This window comes from Alosa alosa, chromosome 3, assembly GCF_017589495.1.
Source record: "Alosa alosa isolate M-15738 ecotype Scorff River chromosome 3, AALO_Geno_1.1, whole genome shotgun sequence".
Classification (NCBI taxonomy): domain Eukaryota; kingdom Metazoa; phylum Chordata; class Actinopteri; order Clupeiformes; family Clupeidae; genus Alosa; species Alosa alosa.
The window spans coordinates 10,814,917-10,842,378 of record NC_063191.1 but is presented as its reverse complement, the minus strand read 5'-3'; the positions used below and the strand labels follow the sequence as shown (position 1 = coordinate 10,842,378).

The following is a 27,462-nucleotide window of genomic DNA, read 5'->3' as shown; positions in this document are numbered from 1 at the left end:
CTGCTTGCGGGCTGATCCTGGGGCTGGCTGCTTGCGGGCTGGTCCTGGCTGCTCATGGGACGGTCCTGGAGCTAGCTGCTTACGGGATGGTCCTGGGGCTGGCTGCTTGCGGGCTGGTCCTGGGGCTGGCTCTTGGGCTGGGATGGTCCTGGCTGATGGTCCTGGGATGGTGGTCCTGGGGCTGGCTGCTCGCAGGCTTGTCCTGGCTGCTGAAGGGCTAGTCCTGAGGCTCTTTTACGTTTCGGAGCTGACTGATGCTTATCCTCCTCTTCAAACTCAGTGTCAGACTCTAATTTTTCAGAAATGTTATCCTCACTTTCTGAAACTATTTGCTCTGCATCACCATCAAAACCCTCTGACACACACAGACACACACAGGACCTATGATTTCCACACTTTAACTAGTTCCAGGTCCAGTGGACCCGAACATCCTGTGTGTAATATAAATGTGAAGGGGGGGTATGCAGGGGGGGTTCATTGAAAATTGGCTCACAGAAAATGAGCCAAGGCCAATGAATCTTAGTTTAAAAAAATAATTATTTGTATCATTTTTATTAAGCTAAAAACTGAAAACGGGTCCCACAGACCCGAACACCTTATAAGGGTTAAAGGGAATGACAGATGTCATTCTTATTGGTTTAAAATGATGTTATGCCCCAAACACACCCATATGACTGATTAAAAAACCTAGGAACACCTTGTTGCACCATGCGCTCCACGTTTGATAACGAAACCCTTCCCAATGTGAACTGGACATCCTACTAAATTTGAATAGACTTTTGACGAGTGACGATGCACTTTAGAATGTCATGATAGGGCCCTTCGAGTGTCAGAGCCAGAGTCCAGACCTCAATCCGTCAAAAAAAGTGCGCACAAGCCCAGAGAGAGAGATGGCAAATAATTGTTCCTGACTCAAAACCCGGATTGCTCTTAAAATGGTACAGTCTAAAATCATTGTGGAGACATGAGGAGGCTTGATGGGTATTAAATGAACCATTTTGAGAGCTGTGAATGCAAATAAAGAGGTTTCTATCGATTATTTAAAAAGGGTATGAATCATTTTGGACAGATGAAGAAGATGGAAAAAATGAAAACGCTACTTTTTTTGATTCAATGTCTCTCCCACACAGTCTTGCCACATTTTGGCATGTGACAGTGTCATTTTCAGTCAGAACAGACATATTGGTCAAGAGAAAATTAAATCATTAAATCAATATTTGCCAGGGGTATGAATCATTTTGTTCTTAACTGTACATACATACATACATACATATACATACAGGCCCATAGAGTGCACCAGTCAGAGGTTTGTGGATGTGAGAGCGGTACTGACTGGATGGGATATGATGCAGCGGGATCGGTTCTGGAGTCCTGAGAACACGTTACTGGGCATCAGGCAAGATGTGGAGCTGCTGAGGATCACATCCTCTCCAACGTGGGACTCGACCGCCTGGAACACACTTTTCTTGGCCTCCAACTCCTCAAACACTGACTCCTGTTAGTGGCAAAGATATAAAAACACACACACAGGTCAATATGACTTGAATATTTATGAATACCATCTAAACATGATTATACAGTCCAGTTCTACAGCAGCACTAAGAACTGACATCATTGTCTCAAGGTGTTTTACAGAGTCAGAGGCCTTATTATGTAGACTGAAATCTGTATGTGAATACAGAGGATAATAATCAACAGCTGACTTTAAAATAAAATATTTTGCCGTTTTGGCCCAATTGTTCATTCAAGATCCTTTTCTCACACCTTGGAGATGAAATATTCTCATTAATATGATATGACCAGGCTTGGAATTTCACCATTCTGGGGGCAAGGCCACTTGGCCTTCAGTTGGGCATATTTGGTGGGGGGCACAAAAGGCCACATGTCAGGGCACCAAGGCCAAAGTTAACTATACAGTAGTGAATGATCAAAGTTGATCAAAGTTGTATTTAGCCTATTCACTGCAGTAGACCTGCATCACTGTATGAAACATTACAAAAACATGAAACATGACATATTACATAGAACTGTAAATAATCTGATCATCTAATATTTACAGATATCTAGGCTATATATAACATTTATTTTATATTTGGCCTGTTATGAAATCATGTATTGAACAATTTAAGCACAGCTCAGCTTTAAGAAACTCAAATAGCCTAGATGCATGCTTAGCATTTTGTGATCATTAAGGCTACTTTCACAAACTCTTAGTCAGCTGTCCTCTGTTTTACCTATATATAGGCGATATTTGTAACATTTATTTTGTATTTGTCCCGTTATGAAATCATGTGGAACAATTTAAACACATTGTAAAACTTAAAAGCCCAAATTTGGAGACATCCATGTATGTCGAACTTTACTGCAAATTCAAAACTGGATTACTCTGGAACGGCTAACTGTACAGGGGACTGCTTTACACCTTTGTGTTCGGTAAGGTCTCCTGTTTATTCTGATATATGGTTTGTCATGTGTTAAAAGAAGGGTTCGTAAAGTATTCCACCGAGATGAATGGGTAGGGAGAACATGGGACGCAAAACCTTCAGTAGAATGTATGATTAAATTGAATTATATTATTTACTTTTCTCGCGAACCGTTCAACACAGCAATTGTCGGCTAACATCGTTTAAAAAGCTGAGAAAAAAGCTCTTTTAAACTTGATACTTGTGATGAATAGAGTACTTCGCGAATAGTTCAACTGAGAATGGGTGAATTTGGACGCACTTTCTTTCTTGCGCTGTCACTTTCTCCACTGCGTAAAAGACTAAATTAATTTGCGCTGTGAATGCTAAGATTATTTTGACAGGCCACAGGCTAAATAAAAATCACTATTAGTAGGACGCAAAGCAGAATATTGAAAGAAGGGGGCACCCAGGCCACCGTGGCCTGTAAACCTCTGATTTTCAAAGGGGCCTCACGGCCAACGCAAGGGGCTACGACGGCCATGGCCGTCGTGAAATTCCTACCCTGGATATGACTGAAGGATTTCTAAATATTTCTGTGGTTAAGTAATAGTTCTTTACTAGTCATGAGTTGTTCTTATTCTTCTGGTTTAGATCACAACAGGATGCCAAGTTTCCCATTTCCATACCACAACGGAAAACAATGGACAACATTTGTCTAGTAAGCATTAGAGACAGGGAAATCGTGTAAAACAGTAAGATGACATCTGAGTCATGGGTTCTATTAATTCAGATTGAGTAACACTGTACCATATCTCCACAAAACAAAGAGAGAATCACTCTCTCTCTCTCTGTCACTGAATTGTGACAAACCCATCTGAAAGACATAAACCGGCTGGATGAGATGCATTCTAACTGGTAATACTAGTATTACTTCTGTCTTGATTCCCAGTGGAACAGAGAAATGTCACTGTTCAACACGTGGAATCACGTGGAATAAGAATGCAAGCAATGCCAAAGTGCCTGAAGTGAATTCTTAAAATCAAAAAATTAAACATATTTACATTTACTATAAGAGGTGAATAAAATGGGGCAGATAAAGTGTGTGTAAACTGTAAAACTCCAGTTTTCCAACTTCTTAGAAATAGAAATAGCAGATATTTCACACTCTCTGTGTGTGTGTGTGTGTGTGTGTGTGTGTGTGTGTGTGTGTGTGTGTGTGTGTGTGTGTGTGTGCTTGTCAAAGACAGAGAGGGAAAAGCAGAAACAGAATAGGGCGAGGAACACAAAGCTCCATAACAAAACAATAGAACAAACAAAACAAAGAAATATTTCACATTGCGTCCAGTGTCTTCAGATGCTTACACACCTGTACTTATCTATTATGTAAAGAAACTGATTATTGGTTGGGAGGGAGACATTCAAATCAATGTAGAGTGAAAATGCTCTAATGGACTGTGACGTTAGGATGAATAGACAAAGGTGACATTGCTGACACACCTGTTAGTAATATAAAAACTGAACAGCAGTGGTTACTCTTCAACAGAGAACATAAAGGCAGTGTGTGACATCACAGGTTTCCTTCCCTCTCTCATCCTCATGTACACACACACACGTACACAGAGCCTGACATTGATCATCCCTACGGCGGTTCAATACATTGTAATGATTAATTAAATGACGCGTAACAGTCGGTACCAGGCTCACGATGAAACTTCCACAGGGAAGGATTCGGGTACATGGCTGGGAAAAGGGTGGCATTGAAGGGAAATGGAATGTTCTTTCTTCCTAGTTACCCCCAAACCCTACTGTAGTCCTACTGTCTGGTGGTGTGGAGTGTGGCGTGACATATTTAATTTAGTTTGCCACATATTTAATAATTAGTGAAGTAGAAATTGTTTTCTGAACACCATATCCCTCAGTCATGTATGAAAGCAAATTCTACACGGGGCAATTAATGCGGTCACACTAAAACAAATAAAATTGATGAAAATGAAATTGAAAAAAAAAAAAAAAATGAATAGCTCAAAGTTTGATGACGATTTTTTGCAGAGAGACAACCGTCTGACCCAGGACGACAGATTTTGTTGACCACAAAGTGAGTCCACTGGGGGATGTAGTGTAACTGGACCATGGGTCTCCAACAGGTACAACCTGTTTCTAAGTAGCTCTCCAAAATGTTTGAGGAAGATGTTCAAAAACCCAGTCACTTGGGAAACATGTTAAAATTCCGATTAAATCAAATTCACAGTCTACAAAGAGAGAAAGTAAACGAGTTGAAAGCATACTTTTAAAGCAAACTCTTATTCAGCGGTTTTGGGTGGAGATCAGATATGTGAATATATGGCATGCTACCACTAACATAAAAGTTCTCGGCCATGTCCATTTTTTCAAAGTAGCTCTCGGAGGAAAAAAGTCTGGAGACCCCTGACCTGGACAAAGAAGGCGCCCTCTAGTGCCTGCTGGAGGTCATCGTGGCTGCTGAGCAGGGCCAGCTGCTCAGACACACCCAGGCTGCCCCTCAGCATCTGGGCCTGCTGAAGCTCCTCCAGCTGCTTTCTGCACTCAACACAGCAGACACACACGCACACACACACACACACACAGTTAAGGCCAACATTATTCATACCTATGCCAAAGTTTACCTGACCAATAGGTTTCTTCTACCTGGAAATGATATGATCAAGAGACAAAAGATGATACATTGTCATAAAGATATGAATGAAACAAATACATATATGGGCAATTAAGAAATCAAATTCAAAATTTGCCATAGTAAAACTTACTGTACACATTATGTACACATCCACAAACAATAACTCGACACGCTTAACAAAATACACACTCTTAAAATGGCAGTCTCCCTAAGAGCACTTCACATGTCAAAGGGCCCCTATCCACTGAACTGTAAAACCTGAAGTAAAAAAAAAGTCACCTCATCAACACTTCAGTCAACACACCATGAATTGTAAAAAGGTCGTGGGTGGGTAGAGTAGCGCTGTGTGACTTTTTCAAGACTAATCTGTCTTTAAAGGTAGGTCATGAGAGAACACTTCTGGGTACAAATTGTTTGGATTCTGGTTGGGTTTGCTCCCCAGTGTCACAACACACATTTTTGAGTCCAAATTCGATTTAAAACTAAAAACAAATAAAACTACGAACTTCTAAATGTATAGGCCTATTCTAAGGCTACAAGATCAGACCTCACTTTTGAACAATGGGATGAAAACAGATGGATTTGTTTTTGCTTGGTTTGGTTACTGCACTGAATTCCGCCCTGGCTATAGGCTACAACTCCCCCTACTGACAGCCAAGGGGCATTACACTGGGAAAAAAAATGTCTCATTCTCAGGCTAGCCTGAGCTGGGTGATGAGAATAGGGGAATTATGATGATTCCCCTGAAGTCTTTTCAGAAGGTTGAATTAACCCAACGCATTCAGTTCCTAAGTGAACATACATGTCTTCCATTTGAGTGCGTAGTGGCTCCATATTTACCTCTCATCTCATCATATTCAAGCCCACTCTGCTACCAGTCCCCATTGATGGGGTCAATGTGGAGGTGGTAAGCACCTACAAGTATCTGGGTCTCCACCTGGACAATAAACTGGACTGGTCAGCCAACACTGATGCACTCTACAAGAAAGGGCAGAGCAGGCTGTACTTCCTGAGGAGGCTACAGTCCTTTAATGTGTGCAGCAAGCTCCTCAGGATGTTTTACCAGTCTGTTGTTGCCAGCGTCCTCTTCTATGCAGTGGTATGTTGGGGAGGAAGCACAAAGAAGAAGGATGCGGGGCGACTTGACAGGCTGGTAAGGAAAGCTGGCTCTGTAGTGGGAGCTGGAGTGCATCACTTCAATATCTGACAAAAGGACCCTGAACAAACTGATCAACATCTTGGACAATGAGTGTCACCCACTCCACAGCACTATTGTTAAGCAGAAGAGCCTGATCAGCTGGAGACTTCCCTTACTGCCTTGCAAAACAGACAGACTGAGGAAGACATTTGTCCCCAGGGCCACTGAACTGTTCAATGCTTCACTTAAGGGAAGAGGAGAGATGGACTTCTCTGCATAGTCTGTCTGCCTCTTCACCCCCTCCATGTTTGGATACTGTCTGTCCACTAGCCACTTTTTACCACTGTCTTTCTGCCTCACTGTTTGCAGTGCACATATGCATAACCCCTCCCTCCATGCCACAGCCGAACTGTGGCCACACTTATACCTTTTCTTAGTTATATATATATAGATATATAGACTTATTCTTGCACTGTTGCACTGACTCATTTGCACTATCACCATTGCACTACCACCGTGACACTCACTCACACAGAGCACCTTGCCTTACCTTACTATGCACAGAGAATCACAGGCTCAGTCCCTGCCTCAGCCATTGCAAGCCAGATTGATTAATCACCACTATGTGGATACTGTTTTAGAATTGATTTAGATTAAGTGCTAGTTAGTATAATTTGTATTTTAGTATATTCTTTATCTTCTACTGTCCTAATTGCTTAGTTGTGTTTTTATATTATATACTTTTAATTACTTTTTCTGCTGTTAGTGAATTTGTGTGTGTTGTCTGTATGCTACTGAGACCTTGAATTTCCCCTGGGGATCAATAAAGTATCTATCTATCTATCTATCTATCTATCTATCTCCTCTATCTTTCTAACACATAAGGGGTGAGTTTGACACAAGCCATTTACAATAACAATCTGTTTTCCGTAGGTCTGTGATCAATCTGACCATGCAACTTATTCCACAGAGATTTTAGAGGAGCCCATCCCTGGCCTTCCATAAAGGCAGACATATAGTCTAAATATCTTGAGCTTACTGGTCCAGGGGAGTGGATCAACAAGTCTAGTGAACAACTGTGATTTCCCCATATAACAAACTTTGTCAGCATCATAAAAGTATTGCCAACCGTTCCATTCTACTTCCAATGAGTAAAATTAGGCTATAGTAAAGTAAAGTAAAGTGACTGGTATGAACAGACACTCCTATCCAAAGTGACAGAGACTCTAACCAGTGGGATTGGTAACCCGGGCCCTAGGCCTGTATAAAGCCAGAGGCCCAGGAGATTGTTGCACGCTCTGTGTGTATACAGCCAAAAAGTATTGTGTTTCTGTACAGGGCACTAACTTGTAAACAGTAGCAGCTTGGACCGATTCATAAACAATGTCCCACCAATCTATACATTGCTAAAATTTGATTGGCTCTTGAGCTAAAATATCAACAACCTCTCATCAGAATCATGGACAGATGTTTAAGTCAGATGTTTATTAGAACAGTTAGCAGTCAGTGTCTTCTCAGTAACAATAGTTGTAATGTGGAGTTAATAATTAATCCATGACAAAGCAAGCCTATATCTGCTCACATGGTCTCTGCATGCTCTCACTACTAACATTAAGAGGATCAGTTAATATTTTGCATTTTGCTGACCTGATCTCTGTGATGGCTTTGGTTGCCTGACCAGGTTGGTTGTCATAGATTTTCACCTTGTACCCCCCACTGATGAACACCATGGCCCAGGACCGTCCAATCAGCCCACTGGAGAAGATAGTTTAACAGCAAAGAGTACACAATTTAAATCAACAAAGCAATCACTCTAAGCAATGACAAAATAAATGGCACAAAGGATGATTTCACAAGGTTCTTCAAATCTGTTTTATACACACTTACATGCACTCATGCATACAGACATCATCTTTGTGAAGCACAGAATATTTTGCTGACAAGAGGAAAGCATGGCCTCTAACAGAGATGTGGAACATCCGCTTTCCTCTATGGAAAATAACTCCCATTGACAGGCCAGTACAAGCATGCACAGTAGTTGTGCACTGAAAATCGTTTCTGTGGAACTGCAGCAGGAGGTGCTTGAATAGCAATTCCCATTCAAAAGCGCTCTGTTGATCAGTCAGCTGATTATCTGTTAATGTAAAAATACAGACTACACAGAAAATATAAACAAAGAAACGTATAAAACTCATTTCGAGTGGCAATACTTTATTTGGACTCGTTTGAGTGAACTCTAAGCTCGAAGTTCAAATTGTTGACAGCAAAATCCACATCCACTCCACTTCTCCACTCCACACCCCCTAAACACAATGGTTCATTCATTGTATCCACTGAAGATTGATAATTATGACCACTTACCTTCCAACAATTGTGATAGTTTTGGATCCCGTTGCATTACTCATTTTCAGTCAGTCGCTGTCTCAAATCCAATGACTGAATTCAGAAACATGCATAGCCTTGCATAAACTTACGGGCTACTAGCTAATCACATGAACAGTGGGCGGGCGTAGCTCTATATGGACGGTGTCCTGTAGTGGTCAATCTCAGGTTCTGATCATTGTAGATTTTTTTTTCCCTTTCATTATTTTGATGTGGTAGATGAGCAACTTTCGCGCAACTAAATTTGAAACTAGTTCATTGGAATCACTGATTAATTTGGCAGTTCTTTGAGTTAAATATTTGTGAAATATCTTCCTTGCATCATTTGGTAAAGGTGTCGTATCTTAGCAACGGGGAAAGTAGTAATTTACCCAATAGCATTGCGAAAAGAATGATCGACTGACCATTAGTCCAACCACAAACTCGGAGGAAATGCACACGCCCATTCAATGTTGCGTCTTGTTTTGACTAGAGAGGACGAGAAGTCTCCCAGAAGGATTTGCAACTTGTAGCAAAGGTTTGACACTGGTTAATACAATCATAGCGCGTCTGCACTGTTTTAGTTGATCCGCATGTTGTCCTCTGCTTTTGTTTGCAATGTAGAGTGTGAAAATGTGCCTCTGTTTTCGCAAGATAACTGTTATTTTGTATGGTTTAACGTTATGGACATTCTCATTTAGCTTGCTAGCATCATACTTAGCCGCCTACTACTGATTCGGCTTTAGGTGAAATAGCCTACGTTGACTAGCGATAATTAGCTACATTTACTTGTTAATTAGACCAAAGTCTGATTAAACAGAATGTTTGATGGCTGGAAAAAAAGGCGATTGCTGTCAATGGGATACGTTAGTTGTATCATGTCGTTGTAACTAGTCTATGTTGATGTCAGGATAGTAGTTGTGAGTTAAGTTAGTTGATGAAGTAACGTTAACATTGTGTTTTGGATGTTCATGTCACTTCCCCAGTTGCCTGCTACAGAATATTCACCCTGTGAGAGTGGAAACCATGGAGAACGTTCATCTTGCTGCAGAAGATGAAGATGACCTGTACTCGGGTTATAATGATTACAACCCAACATTTGACAGTGAGGTAAACACAAGATACATTTTACACAGTTTTGCAGTTTGTACAGTGTATGACACTTAAGCTTACTTATTTACTTTTATTACTTATTTACTTACTTATGTCATTGCTTACTTGCTTACTTTCAAAGGAACTTGATAATGACATTGGCTTCCAGCAAGCTGTCAGGACTAGCCATGGACGAAGACCACCAGTGAGTACATATGCTACATTTTTTTTTATGATTTTGCTGTTGTGTTTATCTGCAGGCAAAAGTTATTTATAGAATGTCTCACAATGAATTGCAGCCTACAGTAACTGTTATGTTGGTCATGATGTTTCATACCTGTCTTATTGCCCTAGATGACTGCCAAGTTTCCTGGTACAGCTATTGCGGCACGGCCAGTGGGGACCTCTTATGGGGTGAGTGAGCTTGCTAGTGTGCCTGAATGTCGCCATACAAGCATCACTGAACTGCACTGCATCCTCGAAACACAACATCTTTCAAGAAACGTCCATTTAAAATGTGCACGCCCATTTAATATGTCTACAAATGTTTCCAATGTGAGAGGCTAACTTACATTTATTTGTATGTGTTTCCACTGACAAGATCTATCATAATTTCTCATATGGGTGAATTGCAATGCATTAATGCATGTATCTAGCACATCATTGACACTGTGACATCTCCAGTTAAGTCTCAGAGATGAAGTGTCAATAGTCGTGTTCAGAAGTTGATGTGAGCTTTCAGTGTGTTTGCTGTTTCCACACACTCAGGTAGAGAGCAGTCAGGGAGGAAGGCTTTTGAAGGTGAGGAAACTTAGCAGTGTACTGTTCACTTTGAGGAGTGGAAAGGAGAGGAGCTGAGCTGAGATGAGATGGAGGAGGAATTAGTGAATAAGACAACACAGTGCACATCATCCATCTGTTTATTTTTGTTACTCACTGTATGTTACCATGTTCACATTTAATGTTTCTTATCACTGGATGTTGGCAGGCCAGAAGTCAGATGGTCTCGTCCATGGGCCGGCCAATGACTGGTGCTGTGCAGGTGAGAAAAATTCAACACATAGATATAGTAATAAACAACTTATTACAATCGAGTCAGAGTTTGCATAAAGGTTATATGGGAAATAAGAATAAACCCTATGGTGGTGATTTAGTGGATATGTTTTTTTTTTTTTCTGTCTGTGCATGTAGGATGGGGCAGCTCGGCCTATGACTGCAGTAAGGGCAGCAGGATACTCTTCTACTATGACCAGAGGTAGGTCCATAGAATCAGACAGTTAACTCCAAATAGTCTTTCCATTTGCAGCTCTCATTCTATGTACCAATTTGTCTCAATGCCTGTGTTTCTTCATTCTAATTACTTATAAATATGACGTTACTCTATGACTTTATTTTCTCAGGTTCAACCTTTGATCCACTGGGACAATCTAAAGGCCCTGCCCCTGCACTAGAGACAAAAATTGAAGACTCGTAAGCTGTTCAATATTGTTTTTGTCTTTTTGCACTTCACTTTAAGTGTTATGGCATTTTTATACCTATTTTGCTTCAGATCACAAGCAGAATCACTTCAAATTTTGTGCAGTTTGTTTTGTGTCCACATGGCAACATTGGAACAAAATTTGTAAACACGTCGGTCAGATTGTTGATTCGATTTTGTCAGACTTTCCAGACATAACATACGGCTCTAGAGTTCGATTGGAAATAGGCTGAGACCACCTGCTCTAGGCAGTCTTGGTCCATTTTTTTAGAGTGCGATTGCTCTGTTTACATATACCCAAACAAACCGATCTTTGGGGGAAAATGCTCCACAGTCCTATTCAACTGCTCCAAACAAGCTAGGTGTGAAATCATTCTTAGAAAGAGAGAGTTACTACTTAAGTGTAATTAAGGCATAATTTCATTACCACTGTCAACTGTGTCCTAACAGTCCACTTGATGAAAACATGTAATGTAATATGCTGTGTGCCATTGGTGTTTTAGCCCGGAGGAGAAGATCAAGATTCTTGAGAAGAAGGTGAATGACCTGATCGAGGAGAGCTGCATGGCGTACAGTCGGGGGGACCAGCAGGTGGTGAGTCCGCAGGGTGACCCGTCCCTTCGGGTGTCTGGTCTCGTCCTCATGTCGTCTCCAACCTCACACCACACTGTCCTTTGTTGCTTCACAGAGACCTTTTAACACTAGTGACAGTTGGTTGCTTGACTGACCTCTGACAAGCTGTTTATTTGTATTTGTAATTTATTCAGAGTAGTAGTGTTAGGAGGGAAGTAAAGTGCCCTGTCAACAATATTGCATATTCAGCAGGACATTAAAATCCCCCACTTTGAACTTGCCATTGTGCTAACACACTTGTTTCTTGTGTGTGTGCGTAGGCCCTGGAGAGAGCCAAGGAAGCAGGAAGGAAGGAGAGAGCTCTGGTGAGACAGCGGGAGCAGACAGGAACCTCTGACCACATCAACCTGGACCTCACCTACTCTGTGAGTTCTGTTGTAGTTCTTCCTCTCTGGGGGCACCAGATCGCATGCACAAAAAAAAAAAACCTGTCCTGACTTATAACATGCTGACGATGTGTGTAATCTCTGCACAGGTGCTGTTTAATTTGGCCAACCAATACGCCAACAATGACATGTATCAAGAGGCCTTGAACACCTACTCTGTCATTGTGAAGAACAAGATGTTTAGTAATGCAGGTGAAGTAACATTTTTATGTTCAAATAGTTCAGATATTGATGATCATTTTACGCATATAAAATATGATGATAATATTTTACCTTGATAAAAATCAAGATACCTAATAGGTTTAATATGCTAATGTAAGTTCATTCTTTTCCCCCTCATCCAAACAGGGCGTTTGAAAGTAAATATGGCAAACATCTACTTCAAGCAGAAGAACTTCCCAAAAGCCATCAAGTTCTACCGTATGGCTTTGGATCAGATATCCAATGCACACAAGGAGATGAGGCAAGACCGGTTTCTGTTACTCCTTTTCTGTCGATTTCTGCTCTTCCTCTTCCCCTAGGCTGATAGATATCATCATCATTCCTCCATTGTGTTTGCAGGATAAAGATCATGCAGAACATTGGCGTGGTCTTCATAAAGATGGGCCAGTACTCGGACGCCATCACCTCCTTCGAGCATATCATGGGCGAGAGCCCCAACATTAAGTCCGGCTTCAACCTCATCCTCTGCTACTATGCCATCGGGATCGTGACCGCATGAAGAAGTCCTTCCAGAAGCTCATCAGTGCCCCCCTGGGCATCGACGAAGAAGACAAATACATCCCAGCTAATGTGAGAAGCGCTGTTTAACTCTGCTCGTACAGTGCATCATATTTCAAACATAAAATATTTTTTTATCAAAGGCATGACGACCATTACTTAAAGCCACTATTTTGTGTTTTTTGCAGGATGACCCTAAAGCAAACATGGTGATCGAGGCCATTAAAAACGACCAGCTTCATCAGATGGAGAGAGATAGGTAGTCTAGCACACACTGTATGGATTCATATGTTTATAGACACGGGGGCTAGGACTGTGGGCCCGAGGGGGCCCGAGGCTGGTTTAGCATGGGCAAAACCAACACCACTGCGTGCTAGCACACGAAGACAAGAAACAAGGCCACTCATACATCAAGCTGTTTGTCTTACAGGCACAAAAGCAAACACTTGGTCAGTCACTTTTAGTTGTCATCATAGTTTATGTTGGCGGTGAGGTTATGCATCAGCAAAGTATTTTGGGCACTGCACAACACAGAATTTGTTTTTCATGTGTTGGTCCTGTGGTACCATACATAAACATAACCTTGACTGGCTCATGTACTGTTGTCTTACAGAGTAGGCAGCTTGCACGCTACCCCAACAAATGCCAACAAACTCCAACGAAGACCAACAGTTGAGTCAGTGTGCGCCAGCTGTATGTGATTGTTGGCCTTTGTTGGGGCAGTGTGCAAGCTGCTTTGGATATGCCATTCTGACTTTGAGGTGAAGCGGGGCTTCAAACTAGAATAAACCTGTAGTCCTGAGGGTAGCCGGTTATATCTTAAGCAGATTGTTTGTGACTGTGTTTTACTTCATATCTGTATTTTCATGACACATGATGACAAACTGGAAGAGATCTAAATCAGGGCCTCTGTTCTCTTCTACAGAAAAGCACTGGCAGAGAAGTACATCATGACATCTGCCAAGCTCATTGCCCCTGCCATTGAGAACAGCTTTGCTGCCGGGTTTGACTGGTGAGTGTCTAACAGCCCCAGCAGAGGGAGCTGTAGAGCAGTCTTCCAATGCACAGTTCTGGAAGGATTATTATGAAAAACATAATGCTATTGTTTAAGTGAATCTATAAGTAATTTACATTTTGACAACAAGCTATACATCGTTTCAACTTTGAGCAGTTTTGGCTCATTGAGTCTGGCCGTCTTCTATTGGACTGTTTTGTTTATTACCACTGACACTTGGTTTGGCCCCTGCAGGTGTGTGGACATGGTGAAGAGCTCACAGTATGTGGAGCTAGCCAACGACCTGGAGATCAACAAAGCCATCACCTACCTGAGGCAGAGGGACTTCAACCAGGTGAGAGACTCAGGGCTGAGACAGATGCACAGCAGTAGAATTCTGTTAGTTCTGGCACTCAGGGGAAAAGGATGTGATCTAGCCAGCATGCTCTTAAAGTTATTTGGCTTAGAAGACAAGAGGGAATAGTTTTGGCCATTAGGTTAGATAACGTGTTTTTATCTCTGAAATATTAATGAGGGTACAAAGAACTGGTTCTTCACGTGGACCAGTTTCTTGGCTAAAAACAATGAAAGACCCCATGAAGAACCTCTTCTTTGTTCTGTGTAGACTCCACTGTTTGACTGTCTGATGTGCGTTGTTATTCTCTTGTTCTACTTCTCTGTTCTGCTAGTCTTTTTGATTAATTCTTGTTGCGGGCACTCTGTGTACTAGTGTACTGTACACTCTGTCCTATTTCCCTTGTCATGGTTTTTTTCCGACTGATTTATTGCCAGTGTGTTATTTTCCTCGTCCACTCCCCTCTCTGGACGTCTGTTGACTCCTGCGTGCTCACTGGCCCTGTTTGTTTGTTTGTGTTTTCCTTTTCTTTTGTGTTGCCCACTGTCTGTCCACCTGCATGGCTCTTGAGGCGGAGGTATGTGCATCTTGCATGTCCGTGGTGTGGTTGTTGTGCATGGACTCACTGTTCACTGAGACTGTGACTGCAGTAGTCAGCTTGCTGTAGATGTTAGTGGGTTTATTTCCTAGAGACTAGATAGCTCAATGGGATGCAAGTTAAATTCTAACTGTATTGGAAGATATAAAAAGTGTTACCTACCTATTACCTATGTAAGTACAACATCATGCACACCTTACATGAATTATGGGTTCTTCAGAATATTCCCCATATCATTGTGCAAAGCTGTACAAATGCTGATTTTTGAAACCAGGCTGTGGAGACTCTGAAGACGTTTGAGAAGAAGGACAGCAGGGTGAAGAGTGCCGCCGCCACCAACCTCTCCTTCCTCTACTTCCTGGTAAGGATGGCTGGCGCCGCTGTCATGACCGTGTTTGGTAGTCCTGGCACAGAGTCCCCTGTTGGGTTCTGCTGTATAGACAGTGAGAGAGACATTCACAGACAGATTGAATAATAACGTCATGAGCGTACAGCAGAGTGAATCAAATGGTTGGTCAGGGAAAAGCTTTTGTCAGCAGCTTGAATTTTAAATTCACTTTATCGTGTAATGACTTTATTGATGACATAAAGCACTTAAAGGGATTCTGTTCATGCACCAATACCCATCAACAGAATCTAATAGTATTTGTAGCACTCAATGGCTGTAAAAACCAAGTACAGTTTACGCTTAGTCAGAAGTGAAACCATTTAACCATATGGTCGGTTCTGAGCATATATTTACAATTCTTCATAATATAAGTCCATGATGCCATGCTCCATGCAGTCCATGTGATTTATGGTCACTGGTAGAGCTATTAAGCCTTTATGTGTGCCTCCCGACACACTGACCCCCTCCTCCCATCTCTCTGTCTCTCCCACGACCCTATCCCCCCACCCCATCAGGAGAGGGACTTTGACCAGGCAGATCGCTACGCTGACATGGCCATGAGCGCTGACCGCTACAACCCGGCGGCGCTCATCAACAAGGGCAACACCGTGTTCGAGAGGCAGGACTACGAGAAGGCCGCTGAGTTCTACAAGGAGGCCCTCCGCAACGACTCGTCCTGCACCGAGGGCCTCTACAACCTAGGTCAGTTGTCAGTTACGTAGTGGACACGGTCGGTCTTGAGGATCCAAGGGTCACTGATTAACTACAATGCATGCAGAATCAACACGAGATGCACACTCAGACATGTTTTAAACTGGAGTAATTATTGCCTTCTCAAATAGTTTGAGCTACTTTAGCATAACGCATCACAACACACAACACAACACACAACACATTTATTCTCATTAAAAATAATGTATTCCTGTAGCTCTTGTGTTTTGTAGTGGTATGGTTGAATGAATGATAGAACCAATCAATCAATCAATGAACCAATCAATCAGTCAGTCGATGTAATCATCAGTGATTATTGTTGCTTCAATTAAGGTCTGACCTATAAGAAGCTGGGACGGCTGGACGAAGCCCTGGACTGCTTCCTGAAGCTCCACGCCATCCTCAGGAACTGCCCCCAGGTCATGTTCCAGCTGGCCAGTCTGTATCCTTCACAGTGAAAGACTCTCAGATGGTCCAGGTTCACAGTAGTCTACAGTACAGCAAAGACACTGTATGATGACATCTCATTCTGGCCACAATATGGACCCTTTCAAGAGAGTTCCATTATCAGCATCATAGTTGGCCCCACAAGGCTTCCTTTTTAACATTCCATATGTTATCTTAATACAGAGGAAGTAGATTGGGGCCCAAATAGAATGTTCAAGCATTGTTTTTGTTTACCTTGTTGAAAGGGTCAATATTAATAGCATCCTCCCCAGCTTTGGCAAAACCACTGCAAGATCAGATGGCATGAATTAGTCAGTTTAGTCTTAATGAGAGAAATGTGGGACCACTACTTTTGATGTTTAAGTTACTGAGTGTGGGGGGCTGGGGTCTGTGAGATGCAATCTAAATATCAGCTGCAAGATACACAGCAGGTTAACTTGTATGAGGATCAAGACCAGACTCAGGCCCTGTGAGGAAGTGCTATGGTTGTCTCCTTAACCACCGTCAGCTATGAGATGCTGGAGGACCCCCACCAGGCCATTGATTGGCTGATGCAGCTGATCAGCGTCACGCCCACTGACCCCCAGGTTCTGGCCAAGCTGGGGGAGCTCTATGACAACGAGGGGGACAAGTCCCAGGCCTTCCAACACTACTACGAGGTGCGGAGGACCCTGTTACTCTCTTTCACCACCATTACTGCTCATCAAGTCCTGGGGGGGATGCAGTTGAAAGGGCGCTGTTAATCAACTTACTCATGTCAACTGAAAATCTGTTTGGCAATAATTACCAGCAACATATAAGGCAAATATTAGAAACAAGGGAAAGCCTTTGGTAAATGTTAACATACTGTAATATGAATTTGTTTCAGTCCTTCAGATATTTTCCTTCAAATATTGGCGTCATTGAATGGCTGGGAGCATACTACATCGACACCCAGTTTTGTGAGAAGGCCATTCAGTACTTTGAGAGGGCCACACTTATTCAGTAAGTACAAACAGCCATCCTTTTTTGTTTGATGTGTTGTCAAAACAGTTTAACCTCTGTTTGCCATAGGGAATGACAGAAATATATACTACTTATAATACATGTACACACTAGCACTAGTAAATACATTAAATCAACTGTATTGCGGTGTTTCATGCTATGGTGTTGTATATCAGGCCTGGACGTTGCTGTCGTCATGGTGTATAAGTATAAGTATATATACTCTTTTGATCCCGTGAGGGAAATTTGGTCTCTGCATTTATCCCAATCTGTGAATTAGTGAAACACACTCAGCACACAGTGAACACACAGTGAGGTGAAGCACACACTAATCCCGGCGCAGTGAGCTAACTGCTACAACAGCGGTGCTCGGGGAGCAGTGAGGGGTTAGGTGCCTTGCTCAAGGGCACTTCAGCTGTGCCTACTGGTCGGGGTTCGAACCGGCAACCCTTCGATTACAAGTCCAGAGCACTAACCAGTAGGCCACGGCTGCCCCTAAAGTGTGCTTGGTAACCGCATGGTGTCATTGTTTTGATGTGCAGGCCCACGCAGGTGAAGTGGCAACTGATGGTGGCCAGCTGCTACAGGAGAAGCGGTAGGACTTGAGCTGTGATGGGAATACTAACAGTACAGAGGAATGTTCCCCTGTGGTCAATAATGCATTAACATGATGCTGTTCAACCAACAGGGAACTACCAGAAGGCCTTGGACACCTACAAAGACATCCATCGGAAATTTCCAGAGAATGTGGAATGTAATGCATCTGATTTTACTTCTTGACATCCATTGCCACCAGAGTTATTTGTTTGTTTTTAGTAAGACTGTGTTTATTTGATTTATTTGTGTGTGTGTGTGTGTGACCCCCCTCCCAGGCCTGCGTTTCCTGGTGAGGCTGTGCACAGACATGGGCCTGAAGGAGGTGCAGGAGTACGCCACCAAGCTCAAGAAGGTGGAGAAGATGAAGGAGATCAGAGAACAGGTGCACCCTCAGCCTGGCCCGCAGACACAGAAGAGACACCATCGTTTTTCATGTTCACAATTACAAGGCGGATACAGCAGTCCACACCAGTCAATAATGCCACTTTGTTTAAATGTCGGTCTAGACTTCATACATCATAAATTCCAACATCATAACTTCCAGCTTCATTCCAACATCATAAATGCAAGGATGTCCGTGGAATATAGGGATCTGGATAAGGAGGCAGTAGAGAGAGGGACAGGGCTGGCAGTCACTGTTCGTCCCATTCTTCAGCCTGCTATTACTGTCTGTCTGTCTGTCTGTACCACACAGCCAAAACCTCCCATCTCCACACAGCTAAAATCTCATCATGTCTGCACAGACTGTGCTGGTGTGGCACTAGACAGAACCATATTACCATCTTACTGCATCCTGTTTCGGCAGACCGTGGTTAATAACACCATAAAGTTCTGGATGGCCCTCTAACAAGCCTACAGAGACTCACGGCTGTGGGTCTACAGGTCTGAGGCGTGGGCCTTTGGACTGGGACCAGGGGACTTACTGGATGGAGGAGAAAGAGAGGGAGGAAGGGAGGGGAGAGAGAGAGAGAGGGAGAGGTGATGTAGAGCAGAGCAATGGGGAAAAAGAAAGATAAAGCGATGAAGTCTGATTGTTTTGAGAGAATAGAGAGCAGCTGTTCCTAAATCATGTTCTTGGACTCAGAGGCTCAGGGAGGATTTCTTCCAGAGTTTGTTGCTTTCCTTCTCTCTCAGTCTCGCTCATTCTCATTCTGTTGGCTGTCGCTCTCTCTACTGACGTCTTTAGAAATCAACATCAGTATCTGGTGTTGGCACTCCATGGGTATTTGCATGTGTTTTCTCCATGGCAACATACAAACATAAGGATGCCAACAAACCAATCTTCTCACTAATCCCCTTCCATATCTCACTCTCACACACACACACACACACACACACACACACACAGGCGTCTTGGTCTGGTGTCAAGTTTAGAGTGGCTGCAGTCGTGCAGTCCAGATCCGTCCACTGAAGAGGGAGAAAGCCCTGAGGGTTAGAGGTCTCTCTATACAAATGTCAGACGCATGTTTAGATGCAGTCAGTCGCGGTTTCCTCTCACACACACTCTCTCTCTCTCTCTCTCTTAGTTAAGTTGGAATGAGAGAACAGTCAGTCCATGTTCTCATTTGTCTGTTTCTTTTTCGTTGGTTTAGTGACGTTGTGCATGTTTACTCATATGAAGTTTCTCTCTGTTTCTCTCTCTCTCTCTCTCTCTCTCTCTCTCTCTCTCTCTCTCTGTCTCAGAGAGTAAAGTCGGGGCGGGAGAGCAGTGCTCGAGGCCGGCGTGAGGGCAGTGCTGGCAGTGGTAAGTTTGGCCTGTCCACTGGGCATCTAAACATCTGAGACCTCAGCTGCTTCCACACGCTCTCAGTGACTACGACCATAGTCTTTCCCCTGAGTTATTTCTTCTTGATTTTTACTAATGGCCATGTTGTTTTTCCCAAACCTCTTACTCACTGTTCATTCCTTCCTGCTCATTGAAAGCAGGCAGCTCACATCCCCTCCGCACTCCTCCTAAAAGCTCCAGTGGTATGGCTCTCCTTAGCAATCTATCATAACTCAAGTAGCATGAGCTCCTACTGTAAAACTAGCATGAACATTCAGTTACAGTTAGCCTTAGCTTTCAGAGCTGTATGCTTGATCCTACCCATTGACAGAATGTAGAAGTCCTACGTCAAATAACACTAGCATTCAGAGCTATATGCGGGGTCCTACACTGCAAAAAATAAAATCTAACCAAGTCTTACATTAACCCATTCGCGCTGGATGCTGCATGACGCAACATTGACCCTCCCGCTGGATGCTGCGTAGCGCAGCATGCTTTTTATTTCATGTGTCTAGGTGCTACATAGGCTTAGATATTACATTTTGGTAGACGTTGACAATTTTTAGTATGTTTTCAGAAAACGCTCAGGAAATAAGGTTATTTAGTCTAGAATGCCATAGGATTCTATAGGCGTTTTTAGCAGGCATTTTAGGAGTAAATGGGTTAAGATCAAAAAATCTATTTCGCATTGTTTTAAGTATGAAGAGACTTACCTAGCACTCTCTCGAAAGATCATTTTGACTTCATTTAAGAAGATTTTGACTTTTAAGGAGTCTTATTAGATTAGGTTAGATCAGATTAGATTCAACTTTATTGTCAGACAACGAAATGCAGTTTGCATCTAACCAGAAGTGCAAAAAAGCAGAAAAGTGCAATGTGTTATACATAGTATAGACAGGTGGTGCAGTATAAACAGTATAAGACATATAGTTCAGTGTAGACAGTTAAGAAAGTGGTATGGTTTACAGTAATATGCATATGAAATATAAATATGTGCAATGTATTAGCAGTAGTCTTATAAGAGCATAATAGATATGGATATGCAGTATGAACAATGTATGACCAACATGTACAGATATGTGCAGTCAATCACAATTATCAAGACAAATTTGCTCAACGCACTGGCAGCCAAATTTGCTTGTTTTTAGGACAAATTTGTTTAATGCACTGGCAGACAAATGTACTTGTTTTCAGGATGAAACTTCTTAAAATACCGGTAAGTCAAACTCTTCTTAAATTAAGTCAAATGATTTTACGAGAAAGCGCTATGTAAGTCTCGTTATACTAAAAACAATAACAACTAGAATTTTTTTGATCTTAATATAAGAGTAATAGCACTTGGCTAGATTTTATTAGATGAGCAGTTTTTGCAGTGTAGAGGGCAATTAGACTGCTTGTCTGTCTGACATCTCCATTTACACAACTGCAGGTCTTAGGGTTGAGGACTTAACTGACATTCCATGGCCCAAGTGTTTGTTATGACAAGAAGCTAAGCGAATGGTGATGGAAAGTGACGGTGGACTGGTAGACTGTGGAAAGTGTTGCTAAACCCTCCAGGGCCCACGCATGAGGCCGCATACCAGCTAGTCTCAGCTTATCAACAGTCCTTCACAGAAACCATAGATGACAAGTTTGATGAGTTGCAATCAAACTTTGAAGGAATCCGCTGGATTTTTTTCAACTCTCTGTCTGCCTGCTCTCCATTTTCTTTCCATTTCCTAAATGTGTTTTTAATTGAGAGAGATTCTTTGCCTTTTACAAACAATACTTATTGTAGGAATTTCACAGAATGCTGGAGTTGCAGGTAGCAGAGAATGTTGACAAAAATCTTAAATATTCCTTCAATAGTGAAGCTGCTTGAGTATGTACTACTAATCCAAGATTAGGCTGGCATCGTAGCGATAGTAGACTAGTTAAGCACACTCAAGTCTTCAAGGCATTAATAATTTCACTCTTTCTGTTTTCGTTTCAGATTTGGAAGTTAGACCAGGTGAGAGGTGCAGATCAGGAAGGGATAGTCAGTTACACACACACACACACACACACACACGCTCACTGTTCATCCTTCACTTGGTAACCTTTCACCTGACAGTATAAATGATTTTCTTTCCCTGCATTTCATTCTTTTCTCTTGTCTTCTCCTGCTTCCCTGCTCTCCTATCTGGCCTCTGCATGCTGTAGCTTCTGCTGCAGCACTGCCCAGTGTCGTCCACACTCCCCCTAAGAGAGTGCCCGGTATGAGACCTAAAGATGCGATACAATTTTGTTTTGAGATGCATAGAGTCTTAAGCCTGGGTGAACGAGCCTGATCTGAATTTGCTGGACCTGCAGAGCAAATTCAAATTTGCTAACAGGTTTGTCTGGGTTCACCCAGGCTATAGAAGCTTGACAGTTTCCATTAGTGGAGAGCCACAAGCTTCAGCGCTCGTAGTTTCTGTGTATGGTAGAATTGTGTTGTTGGGGCTGTGAAAAGCCAACTACTACTACAAAAAAAGGTTTGATCGAGATCATGCCTTGCTAATATAGAGTATCTGCCTTGAGGTGCGATTACTACTCTTGTACAGTATATGCATGGCTCTGTGAGTAAGGTTATTGCCTTTGTCTTTTTATGAGTCCCAGACGTGCACATGAGAGCAGGTGAGCCATGAGGCGCAGCGTGTAGAATTGGACAATTTACTGAAGGAATTAGTTGTCTGTGTTAAACCCCAGCTCAATAACCCAGATCTTGTTTTGTTAAAGCTTAGTGGTGAAATGTGTTTTTTATATATATACATTTTTTGAGGCTTTCTGGCCTTTATTCAGATAGGACAGCTTTATTTAGATAAGACAGTGGGTTGTGAGGACTCGCTGGCAGAAGAGATATTGTATCTCAATGGGACCTTCCTGGATAAAGAAAGGATACATAAAATAAAAAAGAAATTGGAAAATGGCTGTTGAAATATTGCAGTTGTGTGTTAGTGTGCAGTTTGTGTTAGTGTGCAGTTGTTTGTTAGTGTGCAGTTGTGTGTTAGTGTGCAGTTGTGTGTTAGGTTGTTTTAATGTATTGAAATATTGCAGTTGTGTGTTAATGTGCAGTTGTGTAGTAGTGTGCAGTTGTGTGTTAGGTTGTTTTAATGTATTGTCTAGGGCCTGATAAATGTACATAAAAAATGCAACACAATGCAAAACAATCCTGGAAGAGACGAACAAGATGGATGGAACTTTGGAATATTGTTAAACCCTGACTGTTATCCATACCGTCAGATTCAGAATTATGCCAACATTAGGTCATGAAGTGTTGAAAATGTTGATTAGAAATATAAGTTCACCGCTAATATTTTTCCACTCATCTTGCCATTTCTTCCCATCCACCATTATTATTATTGTCTTCTTCTCACTTTCTTATTAACTCTTAGTCTCTCCTGCTCTATTTCACCCCACTGAGCTTTGACCTCCTCTTCTCTGCTCTGCTCTTCTCCTCTGTGTCTGTGGTTCTGCAGTCTCTCACTCTGAGGCCAAACACAGCCCTGTGCTGGAGCAGGCCAGAGGTATGTACCTGGCTGCTCTCTCTCCCTCTCTCTCTCTCTCCCTCCTCACCTCTTCTCACCTCCTCTCTTTGTGTGAATGAACAGGAGCCTAAAGGGAGACACACACACATTACAAACACATCATGAGGCCAAAGGTCAAACAGAATGACATATTTTGACATGGTGTGAGAAGGTATGAACTGTCCATTTGTATTTGTATTTGTATATTTATATATGATATACAAATATATAAATATATCCCATTCTGGGAAACATTGTGGTGGTGATGGCTGGCCAAGCAGCACTACATCAGCAGACAGAGCCACTCCAGAGTAGGATCGTGATCTACACCGAATGCCAAAGTGTCAGATTCCTTAGCACATTCTGTCGAGCTGCTGCTAGGCGTTGCTCCCCACAAGCAGCCCTCTTTTTCCCAGCAGTCCGTGGGCTCCAGTCAGTCAGAGTGTGCTGTGGTCACAGGCCCACAGCCAGCATCAGCTGACCGACACTCTCAGGTGTTTGAGTAAGGCCTTGATGTTGTGCGTGCATGTCTCTCTGTGTGTGTGTGTGTGTGTGTGTGTGTGTGGTGTCAGTGAAACTCAGTAGTCTCCACCATAGGCTCTCACAGAAGACTACGGGGAATATACGATTTTCACACGGGCATGGAGATCCTCCCACCTGACACATTCTATCGTGTACTTTCAGCAGGGGAGAAGAACATCCAGACGCCTGCCAAGGAGTTTTATTGACACAATACCGGGGGAGTGGAGGGGAGTGCATGTTTGGAATAGCTGTGTTTGCATGCGTATATATGTGCTAGGGATGCAAAATTCAGCCACAGATTTCAGTCCTGGGGAAGAGCCAGTCTAGTCTCACAGAGTTAAAGGGGCCTTCTGAAGGGGTCAGGGTCCGCTGGTGGAAAGAATGAGATCAGGGGAAAGAAAAAAAGGGAATCTTCCACTCTCGCTATGGTTACGTGGCGGCCGTACGCACGCAGGGCGTTTGAAGTGCCACATCTGCCTCTCGGCACCGCAGCGGTGTTGGTTCTGAGTCCGGTGGGCCAGGACGCTAAGCAGAGCCAGGTGACTCAGGCTACTCCCTGTCTGAAAGGGACGGAGGTGTTGGCCTCCTCACGCACCGCATCACTCTGCAGCTCGTTATGGAGGAGGCCTTCTCATTGGTCAGGAGAGAGCAGAGACGTGCTCATTTGCTGGCCTGCAACTGGGTTCTTGTCTGAAGACAATCAGAGACAGACCAGATCTCTGGGTTTAGTTGTTACACAACTAATTACACCATATGGTTTCTTCCATGAGTTGGAAGATGCCTAACAGGTCCTGCACACTTACTGTATAGATAGGTACTACAATCTAGCTCTGTATCTATCTGATAGACAGTACTCAATGTAGAAACATAGCTATAGGCAATACTGTAGTCTTACGCAATATATGCAATACTGAATATACATACTATATTCAGTTAATTATACCATGTTTAGTTTATCAAAGAAAAAAGGTAAATCTGCAAATGCAGGTGAATGCAAGGTCCTGGTTTGAAAGACTGCCATCTCATGTGGTTTGTGGTCCTTTAGACAGCAGTCACAGCGGCCGTGGCACTAGTACCCGCAGCGAGAGGCTGAGCGCCAAGCTCCGGTCACTGCCAGGCAACAACGAACCGTACGAGGCCAGCGCCCAACAAAACATTGGTGAGTGGAGTCATTTATCCTATGTTCTGTCTGCAAGAAAGTGACACAACTTACTCTCTGAATTCTTCACCTTCTTGTCTCCCAAGTCACGAAAACGAGCCTCTCACGGTTAGCCAAATGGGATTCAGTACATGTCATTAGAACACCTGTTATATAGTTATGATCATTTACATTCAGTTAATGCAGTTGTCACAATTCTGTTTCTTGTGGGGTCTCCTGGCTCGTGTCCGTGGTTACAGTTCCCATATTCTCCACCTGCAGCAGCTTTCCTTTCTGTTCCCTGGTGGAGGATTCTCCCTCTCCCTCTCTGGAAGGATCATTAGAGAGAGAGAGAGAGAGATTCTCCTATTCCCTTTCCTGACCCCCACCCCTCCACCCCCCTTCAACACTGCTCTTTAAAACTATATCTGCGAATGCCATTTACCATCGCTCTCATCCATCACAACACCTCCAGTCAGAGACCCACGTGAGTAGGCCAGGCCTGGAGAGAGCAGGCAGTCTGAGCTCTCACAGCCTCTGCTCATCCCCTCAAATACAGCCATCTTCTCTGGCAGTCTGTCTCTGCTGAACATAGAGAGGGCTAAGGCAGTGAGTGTGTGTGTGTGTGTGACAATGATAAAAGAATAATTTGTGTTCAAATGAAAGTGTGTGTGTGTGTGTGTGTGAGAGAGAGAGAGAAAGAGAAAGACATGTGTGTGTGAGTGACTGTGTGTGTGTGTGTGTGTGTGTGTGTGTGTGTGTGAGAGAGAGAGGGAGAAAGAAAGACGTGTGTGAGTGAGTGACTGAATGTGTGTGTGTGTGTGTGTGTGTGTGTGTGTGTGTGTGTGTGTGTGTGTGTGGGCTGTAAAGAGGCTGAAGCCCCTGTTCTCTGGCTCTTTACAGCCCTCGACCTCCCTATGCTGGGGTGTGCGGTGCATTCCTCATCACATTCTTCACTTATTTCAGTTAATACTCTGCCTAATCTGTGTGCATAGCGTGTCTATTCCATGCTGGGATGTTCCATTGCTGGTCACAAGTTTTACAGTCTGTCGTAAACATATAGTATTAGTGTGAATATCTGTGGTCATAACTCATAACGTTCCCAAACATTCAGATTTAATGAACCCAAGTTGTTTTGTTGTCCGGGTGTGCAACCAGGGATGTAGTGGAGGCTAAACACAAGTAAATACCCACCTCTGAAATTTCAGAAATGACTTATCCACCTCTTATTAGAGTTTATCCACCTATCAAAACAGTTTTTCACCAATTGCAACTTTTAACGTTTAAAAATCACACTGTATTAATCCACATTCACAATATCACTCATCAACACTCTAGGAACTATTTAAATACCACATGTATTGTTATAAACATTGGACATTGTTCTGAATGCCTTTTTAAACAATCCGATATACTGCATGATCACAGAATTCATAGTTTACCCACCTGTTATTTTACCACTACACACCAGTGTGCAACAATCTGTCCACATCAGAAATGGATGAGACTTCTGAAGATAGTATTGCAAGTGGTCAGTAAGCACATCATGATTTAGTGTATTTAGCAGTTATTCTTCAGAAATGTATTCAGATTTGTCTTTTATCTTTTGCAGATAAAATTTGTATTTTATCAGTTTTTATCTACTCGTAGCTTCTTGTGCAGTGGCCTACCTAATGCTTAAACTCTAACTAATATATCTGCAGATGCATCCTACATGGACCCACTGGGGCCCCAGATGGAGAGGCCGAAGACAGCTGCTAAGAAACGCATTGAGGAAGACGAGTTTGCTGACGAAGAGCTCGGAGATGACCTATTACCGGAATAGCCTGAAAGTCTACAACTTCACTTTGATTTCAATTTGGTCCTTAGTCCACTGTCTGTTTACAAGAAGCCTTTTACCCCACACGCACAAATGTCAGAACTGTCCCATTCCTGTTCAGCATTCCACAGGAGTAACGGCGTGTGAGAGAGAATGAGTGTCTGTGTCTGTGTGTGTTGGCCTGGCATTCCGCAGTTAACTCAGATGAAAGCTATTCCATATGTGTCCCACAGGCACAGTTATCACTTTCCTTTCAGTTTTCCCTTGTTTTGTTGAAAATGTAACACTGACACAAGACCATTTGCATTTCACTGGACATCCACTCCAATTCCCATGGACTGATCATTTCACTAAAGAAAAAAAAAGCAGCACTAATGTTTTGGGGTAGCATTTCCTTGCTTTGAATATTTATATTTTGATAGTCTTGAAGAGTGTACTTGATGAAAATGTAAGTGCATATATATACGGAAATAAATATTTTCAGATTAAACTTGTCGGCTTTCTGTGCTTTATGTTGTGATAAATGAATGAATGGCATATTTAATTCATGATGTCAAGTGCATTTAAATGTCAAATTTGTTGAAATTGCAGCGTAGTAAATGTGTGTGATTGTGTTGTATTCTAAATCTTGGGAATGTGGAACTGTCAACTTGCAATGTACACTGAAGGCACGCTGGGGGCCAGTGATTGGCAGACGTGCTCCAATTGCTTTTCATTCCTAGGTGTCACTATCCCTGTCCAGGAGAACAGTC

General features: G+C 42.7%; 2 protein-coding genes across 5 annotated transcripts in view; one reads left to right on the top strand and one right to left on the bottom strand.

The window, feature by feature from the left end:
- Positions 1-8,706, bottom strand: part of cryl1 (crystallin, lambda 1) — a 42,683-nt gene extending 33,977 nt beyond the window's left edge. For 2 of the 4 annotated variants that reach the window (XM_048238976.1, XM_048238978.1), the window contains exons 1-5: positions 8,558-8,643; positions 8,084-8,351; positions 7,844-7,951; positions 4,835-4,961; positions 1,334-1,495 (exon numbers count right to left, since the gene is read on the bottom strand). In XM_048238976.1, the coding sequence (XP_048094933.1) occupies positions 1,334-1,495; positions 4,835-4,961; positions 7,844-7,951; positions 8,084-8,351; positions 8,558-8,594 (702 nt within the window). In that variant the 5' untranslated portion in view covers positions 8,595-8,643. Of the gene's footprint in view, positions 1-1,333; positions 1,496-4,834; positions 4,962-7,843; positions 7,952-8,083; positions 8,352-8,557 lie in introns of all 4 variants that reach the window. The other 2 variants (XM_048238977.1, XM_048238979.1) reach the window with 2 other exon arrangements.
- A 293-nt stretch (positions 8,707-8,999) lies between these two features.
- On the top strand, positions 9,000-27,200 carry ift88 (intraflagellar transport 88 homolog). Its single transcript, XM_048238974.1, is given in 30 exon segments — positions 9,000-9,095; positions 9,544-9,667; positions 9,792-9,854; positions 10,004-10,063; positions 10,418-10,450; positions 10,638-10,691; positions 10,841-10,904; positions 11,050-11,119; positions 11,630-11,720; positions 12,020-12,124; positions 12,235-12,337; positions 12,494-12,608; positions 12,707-12,846; positions 12,849-12,937; positions 13,054-13,124; positions 13,791-13,877; positions 14,115-14,214; positions 15,087-15,173; positions 15,716-15,902; positions 16,245-16,353; positions 16,867-17,017; positions 17,227-17,342; positions 17,885-17,937; positions 18,031-18,096; positions 18,215-18,321; positions 19,623-19,683; positions 21,677-21,694; positions 23,184-23,231; positions 24,799-24,912; positions 26,595-27,200. Coding segments are annotated over 29 exon segments (2,568 nt in total). The 5' UTR covers positions 9,000-9,095; positions 9,544-9,583; the 3' UTR covers positions 26,717-27,200.
- The last annotated feature ends 262 nt before the right edge of the window (positions 27,201-27,462 follow it).